This window comes from Pan paniscus, chromosome 5 (genome assembly GCF_029289425.2).
Source record: "Pan paniscus chromosome 5, NHGRI_mPanPan1-v2.0_pri, whole genome shotgun sequence".
NCBI lineage: Eukaryota > Metazoa > Chordata > Mammalia > Primates > Hominidae > Pan > Pan paniscus.
The window spans coordinates 95692209-95712011 of record NC_073254.2 but is presented as its reverse complement, the minus strand read 5'-3'; the positions used below and the strand labels follow the sequence as shown (position 1 = coordinate 95712011).

The window sequence follows — 19803 nt, the reverse complement described above, 5'->3', positions numbered from 1 at the left end:
TCATCTAAGACTAGGGTCAAGTTCTGTGGGTTTTTTTGTTTGTTTTTTTAACTATTTAAGATGGACAGGATGAGAACAAGATTAGTTTTAAGCTCACATTTATATTAAAAATATATATGGGGTTGGGGAGAGTGGTTGTAAAAATATATCTGAAAAATACTGGATTGATATAAGCAATATTAAAGGGAGTAAAATACTTACTTGGATCATTTAGGTCTGACAAACTTGTTTTCCTTTCTTTCAAGTTTGTGATTTTGGGTATTTTTGCCCCAGGTAAAATGACTTTTCCATTAGTCTGTAAATAAGTGTGTTTACTGTCATCACAATTCACAATAATATCAATTGGAACCTTTTCCACATTGTTGCCATAAAACTTCTTGGTTGTTAATCCTGTGTTTTGTGACTTCTGTCCTCCAGAATTCTGATGAATTGACGTTCTTAATAATGGTCCAGTAGACTCATTCAAAGTAATAGCTTGTCTGCAATTTCTTTGCAAATCCTTAGAAAAAAGAACACCACAACTTTGGCATTTGGTCTGATTTTCTTTTTCCTTTCCACATTTTGAACATTCACGGTGTTCATAAAGTTCCAAAAGAACAAAAGAAATAAAAGATTTTGGCATTTTATTGCATCATTAAGGAATCCCCTCAAAGTCTCAAAATTAAGTCCCTCTCTTCCCCATCATTACCATCATGGCTACCATGAGAGCCTAAATAAGTAATGTTAGTCGGGATTTAATATCAAAATGCTGGAAGAAATTTTCAAGACTATCTAGCCTAGCAGTCAGCTATATATAAAATAACTCTGTCTCCAAGAATCTGAGGATATGATCAAGCTGAGTACTGACTGGCTCCATTACTTTAGTATCTATAATAAAGGTAAAGAGGGCATATCTAAATGAAAAGAATTCCATGGAAAAGTGCTGTTTCCGCTCATAAAATTGATACTAAAACAGAAAAAACACATTCCTACTATTAAAATCCCCAATATTAAAATATGAACGGAAGTATGTTCTGAGCTATTACGATATGCCTTCCATCAGCTAAGAAACATTATCTTGGAACTCTTGAGAATTACGAACAAAATGCAGATACACTACACTGAATAAGATAAAAAAAATTTTCATGATAAAAACTAGAGATTAACATTTTATTAACCTAACTCTCTAAAAACTAGAATCTCAATACTGCTCCGTTTTAGTAGAGAATACTGTAAAGTAATAAATTTTCATAAAAATTTTATGTTAAGTGTAGTTTCTTTTGGAAAACAAAAACTGACTAAACCTGGACATGGTGGCTCAGGTCTGTAAGCCCAACACGTTGGGAGGCTGACGCAGTAGGACTCTTTAGGGCCAAGAGTTCAAGACCAGCCTGGGCAACATAGCGACATCCAATCTCTCCAAACAAAAAAAATTGAAGAGAAAAAAAAACTGATTAAAATCTCATTCCCTGCTTTGGTCAGTAGAAGTGGAAGGCGTTTTACAAAATTAAATAATTCCAAATTACATATCACATACTATCTGCAAGACTCTACCCATAAATAACCAACTGCACTTAATAAGTCTGTCTTTGAGACTATGTCATTTTTACTAAATATCCTAAAGATGTTAATCCCATTAAATTCACAGGTCTTGTTTTCTTTCTTTCTTTATTTTATTTTTTTGAGAAGGAGATTCACTCTTGTTGCCCAGGCTGGAGTGCAATGGCGCAATCTTGGCTCACTGCAACCTCTGCCTCCAGGGTTCAACAGATTCTCCCGCCTCGGCCTCCCAAGTAGCTGGGACTACAGGTGCCCACCACCATGCTCAGCTAATTTTTGTTTTTTTAGTAGAGACGGGATTTCACCATATTGGCCAGACTGGTTTCAAACTCCTGACCTCAGGTGATCCACCACCTGCCTCGGCCTGCCAAAGTGCTGGGATTACAGGCATGAGCCATCGTGCCCGGCCCACAGATCTTGTTTTCTTACAAGTGGTACATAGTGTAGAATTTCAGAGACTATACATGGAAAGAAAAAACCACTAACCTTGTCTAGGAATTAAAGTTTACATAGAGGCTGGCTACAATTCTTTATCTCCACTAAGAAGAAAGTAAGAACAATTGGCATAGGAATAGAGTAAAAGAAGGAAGACTTCTATTAAAAAACAATTATTGCTGTGTTTAATACCTAGGTGATGTGATGATCTGTGCAGCAACCACCACGGCACACGTTTACCTATGTAACAAACCTGCACATCCTGTACATGTACCCCTGAACTTTAAAAACAAACAAACTGAGGTTTTCAGTGGGCATGTCCAGTGGACGAAAGATGTTGTATTTAGGGAGGAGCTTTCCTCCTCCTTTACCTAGGCTAAGCAGTAGGTGATATCAGCATGGCCTGAGCCAAACTTAGGTTGGCATGGCAGGACATTATCACATAAAGAAAAACTAAGCTAACAGGTAAATACACCAGGGGTGATGGGAGTCAAGTTACTTACTTCTGGAGAAGGGAGTTACAAACATGCAACGTGGGAAAAATTAAATAAACTCAGTGTTGGGCTGGAATTAGAGTTATCAGTGTGAACTTATGGATTCTAATATAGATTAAATATTAATACACACACATGTATTTCTTAGCTTTGTCCACTGAGAAGGCCGAGAAACAATAATACCCATGTGAATGAACATAACTAGTGCCCAAATATGTTCCCTCCACTTAAAGGAGAAGATATTTCTTTCTCCTTGTATGCATGGCTCCTCAGAGAAATGAATGACTCTAGGGCTGAGACAGAAATACAAAATAATGGCCGGGCGCGGTGGCTCACGCCTGTAATCCCAGCACTTTGGAAGGCTGAGGTGGGTGGATCACGTGAGGTCAGGAGTTCAAGACCAGCCTGGCCAACATGGTGAAACCCCATCTCTACTAAAATACAAAAATAAGCCGGGTATGGTGGCAGATGCCTGTAGTCCCAGATACTCAGGAGGCTGAGACAGAAGAACTGCTTGAACCAGGAGGTGGAGGCTACAGTGAGCCGAGATCGCTCCACTCAACTCCAGCCTGGGTGACAGAGCAAGACTCCATCTCGGGGGAAAAAAAAAAAAGAAATACAAGATAAGTTAAGACCATCTTGTTATACTAAAAAGCAGAGAAGTGAATGTCATGAATGTCTTCAAAGAATGATAGGGACATGTCAGAAAAAACAGAGGCCAGCTTGAAGGGACTCACATGGAATCTGGGACAATTGAAGCATCAAGGTAAGTCATGAAACATCATGAAAGTTACAGAGTATAACCCTTTTAAGTAAAGTATTCATATGTACATGCTGATATAAATGAATATATAAATACGGAATAAGAAATACTTCTAGCTCATGTTAGAAATCTTATTAATGAATTAGTCAAATACCTATTAACTGACATAGCAGTGAAGAAATCTAGAACATCTTAACTAAGGTAAAATATCATTAATGTGAAAATCAACATCGTATGTCTCCTGAGGTAATGCAGTAAGATTACAGCATCATTTCTGAAGCATTCTTGAAAACTACACACATCATTTACAAACATCAGACAAACCCAATTTGAGGCACAAAGTAAGTGTCCTATACTCCTCAACAAATGCCAAGATTATGAAAAAGATAAGACTGTGAAATTATTTCTATTGAAAGAGACTAAAGATTCGCAGCAATTCAATGCAGCACATGACCCTGAATTCAATTCTATACGCATAAAGGACATTATTTAGCTGAAATTTGAATGGGACTTGTGGATTAAATGGTAATTTTAGATCAATGTTAACTTTGAGACTTTGACAGATGTATTCTGATTATAAAAAACCAAAAACACACATACTTAAATATTAAATGGGCATCATGCTTGCAACTTCAACTCAAATAGTACAAAAAAATACATATACACACGTTTATGGGTAGGCAGGAGGAAGGAGGGAAAAAGGCATAGAGAGTGAGGACAATAAAGCAAATGTGAACAACAAGCAATCTGGGAGATAAATATATAGATTTTCTTCTACTATTTTTTGTAACTTTTTGGCTTCTTAAAATTATTTGATAAAAATTCTGGCAGACAGCAATCATTTGAAGTATGTTGCAGGGAAGCACTGATAAATTCTTTACAGAAAAATAAATTCTACATTTTGAACAAGCATAAAAATGGTCTACTGAAGGCAGAAAAAGCTGCCTAAATAAGTTTTCCAAGTCTCTTCTGGTCCTATGATAAAAGATCACCTAGAATTTAATAAGTACTGAAACTAATATTAATCAAAACACAATCTGATTAGCAACAAAGGATAATTTCTCTACTTACCTCTAAATGGGTTAAACATTTTTTTGAAGCAGGAGATAGAGGAGGAGTAGGCTGATAGGTACTACAGTGCCGTTTCTGTTGTACTTTCCTCTTGATTTCAGGCTCCACTTGAGATTCGGACTCTTCTGTTTTCTTCATTATACGTTCTAAAGGAAGGAGAAAAAAATAAACTTTAAGTTTTAGTTAAAATAAGCTAGTGTTTCAGCAAAAAAATAATCAGAACATAAGACTAAACCAATAATTATATCCTGGATTACTCTTCTCTTATTTATTTTTCACTCCTCAGCAGGATCTCCACATATGCACCACTTCATCAAGTGTATCAATATCCTCTTCACTTTATTTTGTTCTACTAAGGTAACAGAAGCCCTTCCTGTGCCTAACCACTCACATACTCACAATTCCCTTTTTTTTTTTTTTTTTTTGGGAGACAAGGTCTCATTCTGTCACCCAGGCCGGAGTTCAGTGGCATGCTCATAGCTCACTCTAATCTCAAACACCTTAGCTCAAGTGATCTTCTCACCTCAGCCTCCAAACTAGCTGTGACTACAGGTACGTGCCACCACACTCAGCTAATTTTTTTATTATTTGTAGAGACAGGGTCTCCCTATGTTGCCCAGGCTGGTTTCCTTCTTTTTTTCCAAGTCACTTACTTTAATAGTAGTAATGAGAAAAATTTGAATTCAAACAGTACAATTGTTTGGGTAAACGAAACTAAACTAAGCCTGCCACAAGCTAATTTTCTTTTTTAACTTTGGAACATGCAAGAGAATTTTTCTCGATATTTTTTATGTAAATTTAATAATTTTCATTACAAATATAATTATAATGTTTAAATGATTTGATGAACTCCAAAACAGGCCAATTTAAAATTTACCATAATCTGACTTTATCAGCAAAGGATTAAGTATCCAAGAGGCCAAACATGTTTCTAAAACATAAGTGAAGAATCTGTAAACCAAAATAACCTGCACAAACACAGCTTTGTTAAATACTTCTAGTTTCCTATATTTAATATTCTTTTATCATTTGGTTTTTAAAAATAAGATTATGTAGACATAAAAATCAATATTATATAATATTTAATTTGATATACAACACCATCTTAAGAAACCTATAATTATTCTTGCTTAGTGCAATCACAAAAAGTTTCACTAAGTGATCATCACCCTCTCATTGTTTGCACGTCTATTTTCCTAGACACCAAAGCTAGAAATTTAAATAATCGATGACTACTCCTTGTCCCTTCATCTTTACTTCTAAATAGCTCTTAAGTTCACTCTGTCCTCTCCAAACCCACTGCCACTACATTTCTGATGCTTAACTCTTGCCTAAACTGATGTCCTCTATCCCAATTTTGCTCCCCTTAAATCCTTCCCCACTACTGCCAAAGTGATCTAGTTAAAAATTATGACTTTGTCATTCTAATACTCTAATTAAATTCCATCTTTTGGCAAGCAGAAGTTCCTGTTTCAATCTTACTTCCACTTAAACTTTACCTCAAAAAGGTTCATTTCTTCATGTGTTCTCTCTTTCACCCTCACATATGCTGTTTTTTTCACAAGTGAAGCTCTGCCTATGTGGTGAATTCAAACTCTTCTTTTTTAAGAAGCTGCCTCTGCCCCACTCTAGGCACAATTAAACAATCCCTAGAGTTTTCACAGCTCTCATTTTATTGTTATTTGTACTTCTGTTCCCCCATTGTATTGCCAGCTCTGGGAAGAGCAGAAATTACGTTTTAGTCATGTGTTTTCCCAGCATCTAGAAACTACACAAGGGCTTAACAAATGTTTCCTGGATTAATGAATTACATGAGAAACATAAAACTATATGACACATAAAAAAATGAAATTACAGGGGTCGGAGGAAGAGACATTGTCACTATGTCATCTCTGAAAATGGCATTACCTTTCTGACACAGAGATAATGATTCATACACAGATATAGAACAATTAAGGACTTAGCCTCTGGCCAGAGAGTAACTAAAAAGTGCTTTTTTTCTCCCGAGATCTAAAATCTGAGGTTACAGAGCAGCTGCTCCAGTCCAGAGCATCCAGGTATTATTTTTATGAAGGCTAAGTTACTTTGTTGAAGAGCTATGATGTGACACTATAAAAAGAAGGCAGACATTTTGGAATTCGGAAAATAAACACAGTTGTCTGAAACACACAACCAATTATTTGAAAAACTTAATTTACAGTAAAGCAGTCTTAAAACATAAGCCCCTACAAGCTTTTTTGGCCTTACTAAATTTGATAATGTACCCAAAGGAAAGCTTTTTCCTTATAAACATACTTCATTAATCTTTTTAAGCCACACAGTATCTTTGCACATTATTTTGCTCAAACATGTATCTAATTAGTTTTCTGCTGCATCCTGGAGACTGACATTTAAAAAAACAGTATCATTTCATCCTGATTATGTAATCACACTCTTCTCTTCACCATACCTATAACATCATGTCTATGTCACATTTTCTCTACCATCATAACAAAGAGGGAAACAAATGTCCAAAGCTTTGATATAATTCAAAATTTTAATTGATAATAGGTAGAGAAAAATGACATTAAAATTCTGATCCCTACCTAAATCAAGGTTATTTATAAGGCTCTGAAAGAAAGAGAAAAAGGAAGGAATGACATAATTAAGAAAGTTAAGCTGAGACTTTTGAAACCAATGTCATGAGGAGAAATGGTAAATGATTGATAGTGTTATAGGAAACTAGATCTATAGAGAGTTAAGAAAAAAACACAAAAATGTTAGCCTCAGGGTTAAGAAATTCCATTAGGATTCCATTTTCTAGGGAAAGAAGAGAAAAACGCTTGAGAAGATTTGGTAACTCAAGTAAAAATGAACTAGTCTAAAATTACAGCAGAAACATAAAATGGCAAAAAGCTTAAGATTGGACTGGTTCAAGGATGGCAAATACTTAGTAAGTGGCCTGTGGAAGTTTTACTAGCTAACTGATCACAGAAGTGATTTTTGCTAGGCTGATGTAGCCTCAAATCCTCAACAGATTACTCCAGAGAAGTACTTAAGACGAAAACCATGTGACATTATGCTGAATCCCTCTTACAGGGATGAGAAAGAGAATAAAGAGTATTTACCAAAGACCCTGTGGTAGGAACATGAAGATTAGGATACTCCCTGCTAGATTTTCTAGCTCATTCATTGTGTATTCTTTTTTTTTTTTTTTTTTTTGAGACGGAGTCTTGCTCTGTCGCCCAGGCTGGAGTGCAGTGGCGCAATCTCGGCTCACTCAACCTCTGCCTCCCAGGTTCAAGCAATTCTCCTGCCTCTGCCTCCTGAGTAGCTGGGATTACAGGCATGCGTCACCATGCCTGGCTAGTTTTTGTATTTTTAGTAGAGACAGGGTTTCACCATGTTGGCCAGGCTGGTCTCGAACTCCTGGCTTCAGGTGATCCACCCACCTCGGCCTCCCTAAGTGCTGGGATTACAGGCATGAACCACCACGCCCAGCCTAGCTCAATGTCTTTTTAAATACACTACACTATTTCCAGGTATGCACAAAAGGGGAGACTACGGAAGATATTACTGGGTAAGAGTGATCTATATACAGGTTCGATATAAATAGAAGACATTAAAAAAATCAAGTTAAAAAAAAGATCCTTCATAAAAAGAATGTTCATAGCAGCTTTATTCTTAATAGACAAAAACTGGAAACAACCCAGGTGTTGTTTATCGATTATTTATATTATCGATTATCAGGAAAATCGATAAATAACTTGGTATACTCATACAATGCAATGTTAAAAAGAAACAAACTATTGATGCAAGCAACAGGATGGATGAGTCTCAAAATAAGATCCTGAATGAAAGAAGCCTCACATAAGAGTATATAGTGCATTACTCCATTTACATGAAGTCCTAGAACAGGTAAAATTAATCTATGCTAGGAAAAATCAGAACAATGGTTACATTTGAGGGGGAAGAGGTAGGGACTAACTGTGAAAGAACATGAGGGAACTTTCCTAAGGTGCTGATACCATTTCTACTATGTCTTCATGGGGATTTTGGTTAGAAAGGGATATGTAGTTTTCAAATTTTATATACTTAAGATTTATGTATTTCACTGTAGTAAATTTTATTTCAAAAGAAAGAATGTGAGGGTGATCTGGCTGCGACATCTGTCACCCCATTGATCGCCAGGGGTAACTGGGCTGATCTGGCTGGCTAGGTGGGTGTCCACTTCCTCCCTCATCGCTCCATGCGCATCCCTTCCAAAGCTGCACACTGGGTGAAAGAGGACGACCATCCCCGATAGAGGAGGACCGATCTTGGTTCAAGGGTATACAAGTAGCTGTGCTCCCCTGCTAGAACCTCCAAACAAGCCCTCAAAAGAAAATAAACTGTAAACAAATATTGAACTCTAGTTAATAATATGCCCACTGAAGTGTTTAGAAGTATACTAGGCATCTGCAATCGACTTTAAAATGCATCAAAAAATAAGATGAATCAACGTAGTAAGGGATGACTAGATGGACATGTCATAAAACAAGAACAGAAAAGTGTTAATTATATCTATCTACCACACAGATATACACATGTTCACTGTAGAAGTCTCAACTTTTCTGCATAAACATTTTCATAATAGAAGTTGTGGGAGAAGCAGGGTAAGGAAGAGGCTTAACTTTCTTATTTGAGATTTTAGTTGTGATACTACTAATACACTGAAAAATAAGTACCCAGACGACAGTGATAGAATACAAACCGTTATCTTTATAATGATTATGTATTTGCTTTTACATTTTTTATAATTTTTCAAAAGAGAAAGACAAACTAGAAAAATGGTTTTCTCCATCATGTAGCTGCTACTGATTTTCAGTGTAAAATAAAACTGAAGTCATGTATCTATCACATTCTCATTATCTTCTTTAAAAATCACTTCTGGCTAAATACTATACTTTTGGCATACAGGATTTTGTAAAAACTCTTTAGCATGACAATCTACCTCTACCTACTTCTATGGCTTCAACTCTGACTATCCTCTACCCATTCTCCAATCAAATACATTATTTGTTCAAATAAGATGAGACTCTTTCACCTGTTGTGCCTTTGCATTCCATCCTCATTAGGTGCAAAGCTTTTCCTCCTCGACTTGGTATGTCAAATTCCAATGATTCAAAACTCAGCTTTACTTATGTTTTGCTTTGTTTTTGAGATAGGGTCTCACTCTGTAGCCCAGGCTGGAGTGCAGAGGCGTGATCACAGTGCACTGCAGCCTCAACCTGTGCTCACTGCAGCCTTCACCTGACGGGCTCAAATGATCCCCCCTCACCTCTGCCTCTTGAGTAGCTGGGACTACAAGTGCTCATAACCACACCTGGCTAATTTTTTTTTATTTTATAGAGACAGGGTCTCACTATGTTGGCCAGTCTGGTCTTGAATGCCTGGGCTCAAGTGATCCTCCCACCCTGGCCTCCCAAAGTGCTGGGATTACAGGTGTGAGCCACCATGCTTGGCCTCATCTTTGTGTGTGAAGATTTAATTAAAACTCCAGAAAAGGGCAGTGACCACTCCTTTATGATACCACATTTTAAATTGGCTTTTACATACTACTTTCTGACTCTACAACAGTATGTTTACAAGTTTGTAGTCTATCTAGCCGTGGAGTTTCCCAAGAACAGACACTGTCATTTTATAGGGGCACGAGGCCAGCTTGAATTAATAATCATACCTAACTTTAAGATATCAGTGGAAAACTTACAAATATATTTGCAAAATAAACTAGTTAAAAAAAAAACCACAACATTCCAAAAACATGAGAAAAAATGTTGAAATTGATTCCTAGAGCAATTTATTAAATACTTCAGTAGGCATTCCTGACATTCACCCAAATGCACTGAGGGAAAACAAGGTTAATTAATAAAATAATGCTGTTAAATAAAAATGATGTACATGTAAAAACATGTAAATAAATAAAAATAAATCTACAAGGACTTTTGGAAAATAAAGGTGAATATTTTTAAAATCCCAGGGTTGGAAAAGCTTTACTAAATACAATACTAAGGAAACCCAACTTTAACAACAGATTCAACTACAATGTACTATTTGACAACATTAGAAAAAAGTAAGGCCAGGCACAGTGGCTCATGCCTGTAATCCCGCCACTTTGGGAGGCCGAGGCGGGGGGATCACCTCAGGTTGGGAGTTCGAGACCAGACTGACCAACATGGAGAAACCCTGCCACCTCTAAAAAATACAAAATTAGCCAGGCAGACTGGCCCAGGCCTGTAATCGCAGCTATTCGGGAGGGTGAGGCAGGAAAATCGCTTGAACCCGGGAGGTGGAGGTTGCGGTGAGCTGAGATTGCGCCATTGCACTCCAGCTTGGGCAACAAGAGCGAAACTCCGTCAAAAAAGAAAAAAAAGAAAAGAAAAAAGTAACAGAAAAACCACAAAATGGAAAGATATATACATCAAAGATAACAAAGAGTTGCTAAATAAGTATTAAACAGGCAAAGGACACATAAATAAATGGGCAGACATAAATAAAATAAATTCAAATGGCCATTAATCATGTAAGATATCTCACCAGTTATGAAGAAAATATAAGAAAAACATTTTGATCAGACTGGCAAAGACTAAAAGAATGATAATAATCTAATGTTGCTGAAAAGCAGGAGAAAATAGGCCGACTCAAATAATACTGTGTTGGGAGCTAACCACCTTTACACAAGGCATTTTTTTTCTTTTTCTTTTTTTTTTTTTTTTGAGATTTTTAATAGAGATGGGATTTCACCATGTTGGCCAGACTGGTTTCAAACTCCTGACCTCAAGCGATCCACCTGCCTCGGCCTCCCAAAGTGCCAGGATTACAGGCGTGAGCCACCGTGCCCGGCCACACAAGGCATTTTGGCATTAACGTATCAAGTCTTAAAAATCTGTATATCATTTGTCCCCCAAATTTTATTTCTAGGGATCTGATGCAAAGAAATAGATCAAATATATAAAAAGCACGTACCAGTACAGTAATAATATTTTAAATGTCAAAACATTGAAAACAAATTATGCCACATAAAACATAGTGGGCCACTGCACATTTATTTTAAAAAAAAAGATTATAGAAACTTGGATATAAAAATTTGCAGCTGGGCGTGGTGGCTCATGCCTGTAATCCCAGCACTTTGGGAGGCTGAGGCAGGCGGATCACGAGGTCAAAAAAAAGTTGTAAGGAAGTCCTCCATAAATTTAAGAATCCATTTGATTCTTTTTATTTTTCTGAGATATGGTCTCACTCTGTTGCCCAGGTTGGAGGACAGTGGCGCGATTGTGGCTCACTGCAATCTTGACCTGCTGGGCTCAAGTGATCCTCCTGCCTCAGCCTCCCAAGCAGATGGGACTACAGGCACGCGCCACTATACCCAGCTAATTTTTATATTTTTTTGGAGAGTTAGGGTTTCACCATGTTGCCCAGGCTGGTCTCAAACTCCTGGGCTCAAGCGATCCTCCTGCCTTGGCCTCCCCAAATGCTGGGATTACAGGTGTGAACTACCATAGCTGGTGCATTTGATTCTTAAACTTCCTTTAATTGTGTTTTCCATGCTGGTTCCATGTCTGTCATCTTTTAATGAGAGTGTAAAAACTAGATATCATAAAGTCAGAAAGCAAGTTACATACAGAACAGTACATACAGTATGAATATTATGTATCAATTTAAAAATGAGTATATGTGCATAGAAAAGGTCTGGAAAGTTATATATTAAAATGTTAACAACAGCTACCCTGACTGGTTGAAAGTTAATATGTGGCCAGAGCAGTGGCCCAAACCTGTAATCCCAGCACTTTGGGAGGCTGAGGCGAGCAGATCGCTGGAGCCCAGAAGCCTGACAGCAAACTGGGCAACACAGTGAAACCTTATCTCTATAAAAAATACAAAAAATTAGCTGGATGTGGCAGCATGCGCCTGCAGTCCCAGCTACTTGGTGGAGGTGGGAGAATGATGTAAGCCTAGGAGGTCGAGGCTGCAGTGAGCCGTAATCATGTCACTGTACTCCAGCCTGGGTAATAGGGCAAGACCTTGTCTCAAAAACGAACAAAAAGCAAAAGTTAACATGTGTTAAGCAGTGCTAAATTAGGTGATTGAGTTGTAATTACATAATGTAGTTACATGAAGAATATAATTAAATGTACATTCAGGGACAATATATGTCTGTTCTCTCTAACAAGGATACAAAAAACAGGCTGAAAAAAAAGGGAGTTTAAGAAACAAATGAGAGAGTAGGTGGAGAGAAAAATGAGATCTTAACGGTTGTTATTCTGTATGTTTAGAAAAAATTTTTAAAGCAACTAAATAAAAAAGCAACAGGACATGTGGTCTGACCAAAAATTACACTTAATGGTTTACAAACTTTAATTTTATAGTAAAGAACTGCTTATCATGCTGGTAAGTACTGATATGTGGCTATAACTTATAAAAAAATCATACTAAGTACCTCAAATTCAAAATAAAGAAGGCAAAGAGAACAATAAAGAAAATCACCTTGAGTGTTAACTATAGAAAGACCATGATATCGTTTAGGAGAAAATTATGCTAAGTGTTATGCAAGTAATTAGTGATCCTGTGGTTTGAAATCTCAATGTTTTAAAAGTTATCTCCAAAGGAAATCTTGAAATAAAATGCAATCTTCATATAATATATACAGTATTATTATAGCATTGCTATTTATCCTACACCCAAGCATACATGTACGTACCTAACACAAAAGAAGCTGAAAACAAAGTTTACAAGTTAAATACATCAACATTCCTCTCCTAAGGTTTACAAGTATTAGTCATAAAACCCTCATTTATTAATAATGAGTCCACAGCTATAAATAATTAATAATCATCAATAAATATATCAGGAAGGTACAGATCTTCCCTACAGACGATTTCCAATCAATAAATGTAAAAGAAATGAAGAAAACAGAAAATCAGCATTAGACAAACATTAAGCAGTAACTGATGCCAGCAAGACCCACCAATGGATGCTAAAATCAGTGGGTGAAAGTTTGAAGAGAAACAGGGTATTTGCACAGTTTCAGAGTATATCTCTTCTAAAATCTTTATTAAGCACCAAGGGAAAAATGGTAATTTTACAGTGAAAAAACCCAGCAGAGAGTATCTTAACCAAATGATCATGGTTAACATTACCAATCCTAAGACATATTCAACATCATGTAACCCCTAAAATGATGCACTGAGAATGCCACAACATCATTTCTGTGGAAGTCTTGCCCCAAATGCATAGCCTTAATCTAATCCTAAGACATCATCATCACCAAATTGAGAGGCATTATACAAAGCAACTGACTAGTCTTCAAAATCGTTAAGGAAACTAAGAGAACATGACAAATGCTATGTGGGATCATAGAATGAATCGTGGAACAGAAAAAGGGTATTAGTGAAAAGCTAGTGAAATCTAAATAAGTTCTACAGCTTAGTTAAGAATCTTATACCAATTTCTTAGTTTTGCTAAGTGTACGAGGATTATAAAATACTAACATTAAGGGAAGCTGTGTGAAAAAATAAACGTATGTCTCTGTATTAAATTTGCAAATTTTCTCTAAGTCTAAAATTATTTCAAAATAATAGGTTAAGGGCCAGGCGCGGTGGCTGACGCGTGTAATCCCAGCACTTTGGGAGGCCGAGGTGGGTGGATCACGAGGTCAGGAGTTTGAGACCAGTCTGGCCAACATGGTGAAACTTCGTCTCTATTAAGAATACAAAAATTAGCTGGGCTTGGTGGCAGGCGCCTGTAATCCCAGCTACTTGGGAGGCTGAGGCAGAGAATTATTTGAACCCGGGAGGCGGAGGTTGCAGTGAGCTGAGATCACACCACTGCCTTCCAGCCTGGGCTACAGAGTGAGACTCCATCTCAAAAAACAACAACAACAAACAAACAAACAAAACCCAAGTTAAAAGAACAGTAAATAAGCATGCTCTTTTTTCTTTTAACTTGAATATGCTTATTTACTTAATGAATGCTGTTGAATAAACTTTAAAAATTATTGGTAACAAGCCTGGCTGATAGGCATCTAAAACCATTATTAGTGGGCCAAATCACTTAACATCTTTGAAATGCTTTTTTTTTCACTTTTGAGACTGAGTCTCACTCTGCCACCCAGGCTGGAGCGTAGTGATGCGATCTCGGCTCACTGCAACCTCTGCCTCCTGGGTTCAAGCGATTCTTGTGTCTCAGCCTTCCGAGTAGCTGGGATTATAGGTATGTGCCATCATGCCCAGCTAATTTTTGTATTTTTTTTTTCCAGTAGCGATGGGGTTTTGCCATGTTGGCCAGGCTGGTCTCGAACTCCTGACCTCAGGTGATTGCCTGCATCGACATCGTAAAGTGCTGGGATTATAGGCGTGAGCCACCATACCAGGCCAGAAATGCATTTGTTAAAATAAAAATAATACCTTTTGTACAGTTCTGAGGATTAGCAGTAACCTTCTTTGTGACAGAGCAAGAATATAGTAATGTACAGTGTTTAAGAGTGGGATTTGGCATCAAACAGACATGGGTTCCAATACCAGCTCTGTCATTTACTAGCCCTATGTCCTTGAGGAAGTTTTTTAGCTTATAGGGATCTTCAACAGAAAGCTAGGATAAAAGTAAATAATGAATGCAAAGCACTGGACTCAGCATATAGCAGAGTAAGAGCTCAATAAACATTTAAGGTATAACAGAATAAATGCTGAAGAGAGTAGTCACTATTACTAAACTTAATAAACTTAGTAAGCTTAACTATGCTTAGTATGTAAAGTATAATAATTCACATCTATAAAGACTGTCCATTATTAAGAAAGGATGAAATGTTTGGAATATTCTCTTTATGAAATAGAGAAATGTTCAATACATGCACAAAAGATTTTCACCCAAAGTAGAAAAAAAAATGTGGGTGTTTTTTAAAAGCACATTCTAAGCTATCAGAAAAACCTAGCTTTTAAAAATTATTCTATTTTGGAAGTAAGAGCCATCAGAGCTATTTAAACAAAGGCCTCACAAAAACAAGATGGACACACGTTAAGAATCATTATTCCAGATAATGAAAACTGATTTTATGATGATATATTTTTTATAAATGTTATTTGCCCTTATTTTATTTTTTGGATTAATAACCAGTATATTGAAAAATATTTCAATATGAATATAAATACTTACAATGATTTTCCAGTATCTACTATTAACACAGTTTTAGCAGGTGTGGTCTCTTTTTAATTGAGTGTTTCCCTAATGTATTCTAAATTTTAGAAGCAAAACCAGTAAGTGGAAACACAATTACATAATACAACATTATAACATAGTTCAATAAAACTCAATTTCAAAGCTATAGCTCAACTACAGTTACACTATTTGGAAATTTGTAACATAGCAAAAATGCTAAAATAATCAAAAGATTTCAAACTGTAATCACCTAACTGTGCAACTGTTCCAGGTATCAGGTTACCATTAAAGAAATTCTCAAATCAGTTACAAAAAAATGGTTTTCTACATATATATCTATCATACCTGGGAATATTCTAAAGCCAGCATCGTATCTCCATTGTACTTTTCATACAGCAATTTGAAATCCTTCACAGGTGTAACAAAACTGCACACTTACCAACACCTTGGAGCCGACTTAACCTTACAGGATTAATTTCAACTTTTTGGACATGAGGTGGGTATTCTTTCCTAAAAAAGAAATTTATGTAGTTTTATTCTAACAGGAAATACAGTTTTCAAAATGAAAAAGTTAATGGCATACTTACAATAAGCCTATTAAAAGCAAATCATAGCTTCTTTGCCATATAAAAAGTGATACTATAAAATAACAAAACTATACCAATAAATGAAACTCAATTTGTAAAATTTTACTGTATTTTTTAGTTGTTTAAAAACAAATTAATAAATAAAGGAATAAATGTTGAATGAGATTGTCTTGAGGACAATTCCAAAATCAGAACAAAAAACGTTACGTACAAGATCAGCAATCGTGGAACAAGTATTTAGTCTTGTAGTATGATTACATTATGTCAGGGGCTATAAAGTATGTTTGTTGTAAAGTATTAAATTCCTCTCTTAAACTTCAAATACATACAATATCAAGGATTTTAAACATAATCCTTAGTAACTAAGTACTATATCTAAATACTACATCCAAATACTGTATCTATTTAAACACAACACTAATTTTGGGGGAAAAAAGCAAAATTTGGTGGGAAAAAAAGCAAAAACCTTATAGCTAATTGTAGGATAAAAGCGCATCATAGAAGGGGAACTGCAAAAAGTGCAACAGACCAGGGCGCTACAATAGCTACTTTCCTACTCTAAATAAACCACATAAAAATAAAAGAGGCTATTTATTTGTAATTCTATTCACACTGGTGATCTAGTAATGTAAATCATAGCTTTCATTTCATTAAAATCATTTTACTCAAACAAAAGTTCCAAAGAAATTTTCTTGCAAGAATTTCAAATTCTTATATTACAAAAAGTCAAGGCACTTGAACTGAAAACAAAATATGAAAATAACAAAAGAAAAAGTAATATGGGTGGAGATAGTAGTGTACTTACTTTTTTTTTTTTTTTTTGAGACGGAGTCTCGCTCTGTTGCCCAGGCTGGAGTGCAGTGGCATGACCTCGGCTCACTGCAAGCTCCGCCTCCCAGGTTCACGCCATTCTCCTGCCTCAGCCTCCCGAGTAGCTAGGACTACAGGCGCCCACCACCACGCCCAGCTAATTTTTTGTATTTTTAGTAGAGATGGGCTTTCACTGTGTTAGCCAGGATGGTCTTGATCTCCTGACCTCGTGATCCGCCTGTCTCAGCCTCCCAAAGTGCTGGGATTACAGGCGTGAGCCACCGCGCCCGGCTGACAGTAGTGTACTTATAATAGCAGTCAGAAAATAGCATCATGTGCCATGTGTGCTTTGTATTTATTAATTCCTTTAATCCTCACAATAAACTTAAATAACATATTAATACTTTATACATGAAAAAATTGAAATGCAATGAGGTTAATCAACTTGTCCATGGTCACACAATTATTAAATAGCAATGCCAGAATCTGAATCCCAGCAAATTGCACCAATATCAAGCAGAGCAACATCTGGTACAACTGGGCAATTTCCACACTGAAAAATTTGAAATTTGTGAAGATATGCATTATGAAAATGAGAATTTGCCTGAGATGTAGTAGTAACAGTCTTATAAGAAAGAAGGTAGGTTTTTAGTTCCTAACTTGGGATTAAAATAAAATGCATATTTTCAAATTCCATACACTTTCACACTAAAGAGAATATAATATAGTCTTATTTCCAAATCCAGGTTTACCTAGATTTAGTAAAAACAATTGACATAAATCATCTGAGACAGTAAATCATACATGCATGTATAGAGATTGATGAAACTGTTATATTAATGCAGTGCTCTTGCAATTTGAACTTGTGTACTGAGCCATCTTTGCTAATGAGGGACAACATGCTGAATACATCATATGATAGCTACAATCTTACCAAGTATTATAACATTAAACTAATGTGTATACTTCCCTGTATTTCCAGAATTTATGGCCACTGTTTTCAATATTTGCTATATTTTTTCCTATAAAAGCAGGGCAAATTAAAGTTCTGTTTTTTAAAAATTATAATAAAGAAACAGAGTATCTTAAATACAAGAATATAAACATTTCAAGATAAAAATGTTTGATAAACTACCTAGCCATATATTATTTTCTCCAAAATTCAGTTTTAAAACCTTTTTGCTAGATGATCTAAAATGAAAATTTACATTAATTTCTTTCTTTCTTTGAGACAGAGTCTGGCTCTGTCACCAGGCTGGAGAACAGTAGCGTGCGCAATCTTGGCTCACTGCAACCTCTGCCTCCCGGGTTCAAGTGATTCCCGTGCCTCAGCTTCCTGAGTAGCTGGGATTACACGTGTGCGCCACCATGCTGTGCTAATTTTTGTATTTTTAGTAGAGATGGTGTTTCACCATGTCAGCCAGGCTGGCCTCGAACTCCTGGCCTCAAGTGATCTGCCTGCCTCGGCCTCCCAAAGTGCTGAGATTACAGGCATAAACCACCACACCTGGCCAGCATTTACATTAATTTCTTAATTTGAGGATTCCATTACTCTTGCAGGTATAAATTTCAAATTCCAAACTCGTTGAAAATCAAGCCTAGGATTTAATCTCAAAGTGGCTATTTCTTTTCTACCCCTAACCAACCAGAGGCAGAGAAGCTCTACTGTCATCTGCTGTCTTCCTGTGTAGGTGGGTAGCATTTTTGCTTCTTAGGGTTTGCGTTTGTGTAGCTTCAGAGGTCCCATTTCATAAACCCAAGATTTTTACAAGCTGTTTAAAATGAACTAGAGAGCATTTATTTCTCTATCCTGAATTGTTTAAATAACATCAGAATGCTCTGTTCATTAAAAGTTCGATAAGCCTCAGTGGTGAAAGTCTATTTTTTGTAGTAAACTAAGTTTGAAATAATTTTAGATTTGCAGAAAAGTTACGAAGACAATTCAGAATACCCTTATATCTCTTACCCTAATGTCAACACCTTAATATTGCCATCACACGTTAAAAAAGAAACCAACACTGGTACACTATTACGAACTAAATTCTAGCCTTAGAAATTTACCGGCTGGGCAAGGTGGCTCATGCCTGTAATCCCAACACTTTGGGAGGCCAAGGCCGTCAGATCACTTGAGGCCAGGAGTTCGCAGCCAGACTGGCCAACATGGTAAAACACCATCTCTACTAAAAATACGAAAATCCGGCAGATCACTTGAGGCCACGAGTTCAAGGCCAGACTCGCCAACATGGTGAAACACTGTCTCTACTAAAAATACAAAAATCAGCCAGGCATGGTGGTGCATGCCTGTAATCCCAGCTACTCAGGAGGCTGAGGCACAAGAATTGCTTGAACCTGAGAGGCAGAGGTTGCAGTGAGCCAAGGTTGCACCATTGCCCTCTAGCCTAGGCGACAGAGCCAGACTGTCTCAAAGAAAAAGAAAACAAAAAAAAAAAAAAAGAAAGAAAGAAATTTACCAGCTATTTACTAATACCCCATTTTTGTTCCAGGATCCAATCTAGGATACAATGCATTAAGTCATCATGTCTCCTTAGTCTCCTGTGTTTTTCAGTATTTAGAAGAGAACTCGTCAGGTATTTCATAGAGTGTCCCTCGGTCTAAGTTATAATCCAATTGTTACCAGTTTGGGCATTTGGGAGCCCTTTTAGTTGGCTCCCGTTTCCCTTTGATGTAACTACATCCTTTTGGTGTTTTTTTTTTTCTTTTTTACAGTGATAAAACATACACAGTTTACAAGAATATGAAATGCTTTACTAATTCGTGTGTCATCCATGCTAATCATCTCTCTATTGTTCCAATTTTAGTACAGGTGCTTTTGAAGTGGGCACTCTTAATTTTTTTAACATTTTCTAGGTTTCTGATACCATACTCATTCTGTGTCTTACCTATCACAACCCCAGAATCAGCCATTTCTCCAAAT

The 19803-nt window shown here is 36.6% G+C and overlaps 1 protein-coding gene and 1 pseudogene across 10 annotated transcripts in view; both read right to left on the bottom strand.

The window, feature by feature from the left end:
• SENP6 (SUMO specific peptidase 6) overlaps positions 1–19803 on the bottom strand; it is a 114868-nt gene that overhangs the window by 52271 nt on the left and 42794 nt on the right. For all 10 annotated transcript variants that reach the window (XR_004672033.3, XM_003805813.7, XM_063605386.1 and 7 more), the window contains 3 exons: positions 15911–15981; positions 4303–4448; positions 202–499 (listed from right to left, as the gene is read on the bottom strand). Coding sequence is in view for 9 of the 10 variants with exons in the window: in XM_003805813.7 (XP_003805861.1) it covers positions 202–499; positions 4303–4448; positions 15911–15981 (515 nt within the window). In the remaining variant the exon portion in view is untranslated. The remainder of the gene's footprint in view (positions 1–201; positions 500–4302; positions 4449–15910; positions 15982–19803) is intronic.
• LOC112440221 (U6 spliceosomal RNA) lies at positions 19618–19711 on the bottom strand (annotated as a pseudogene).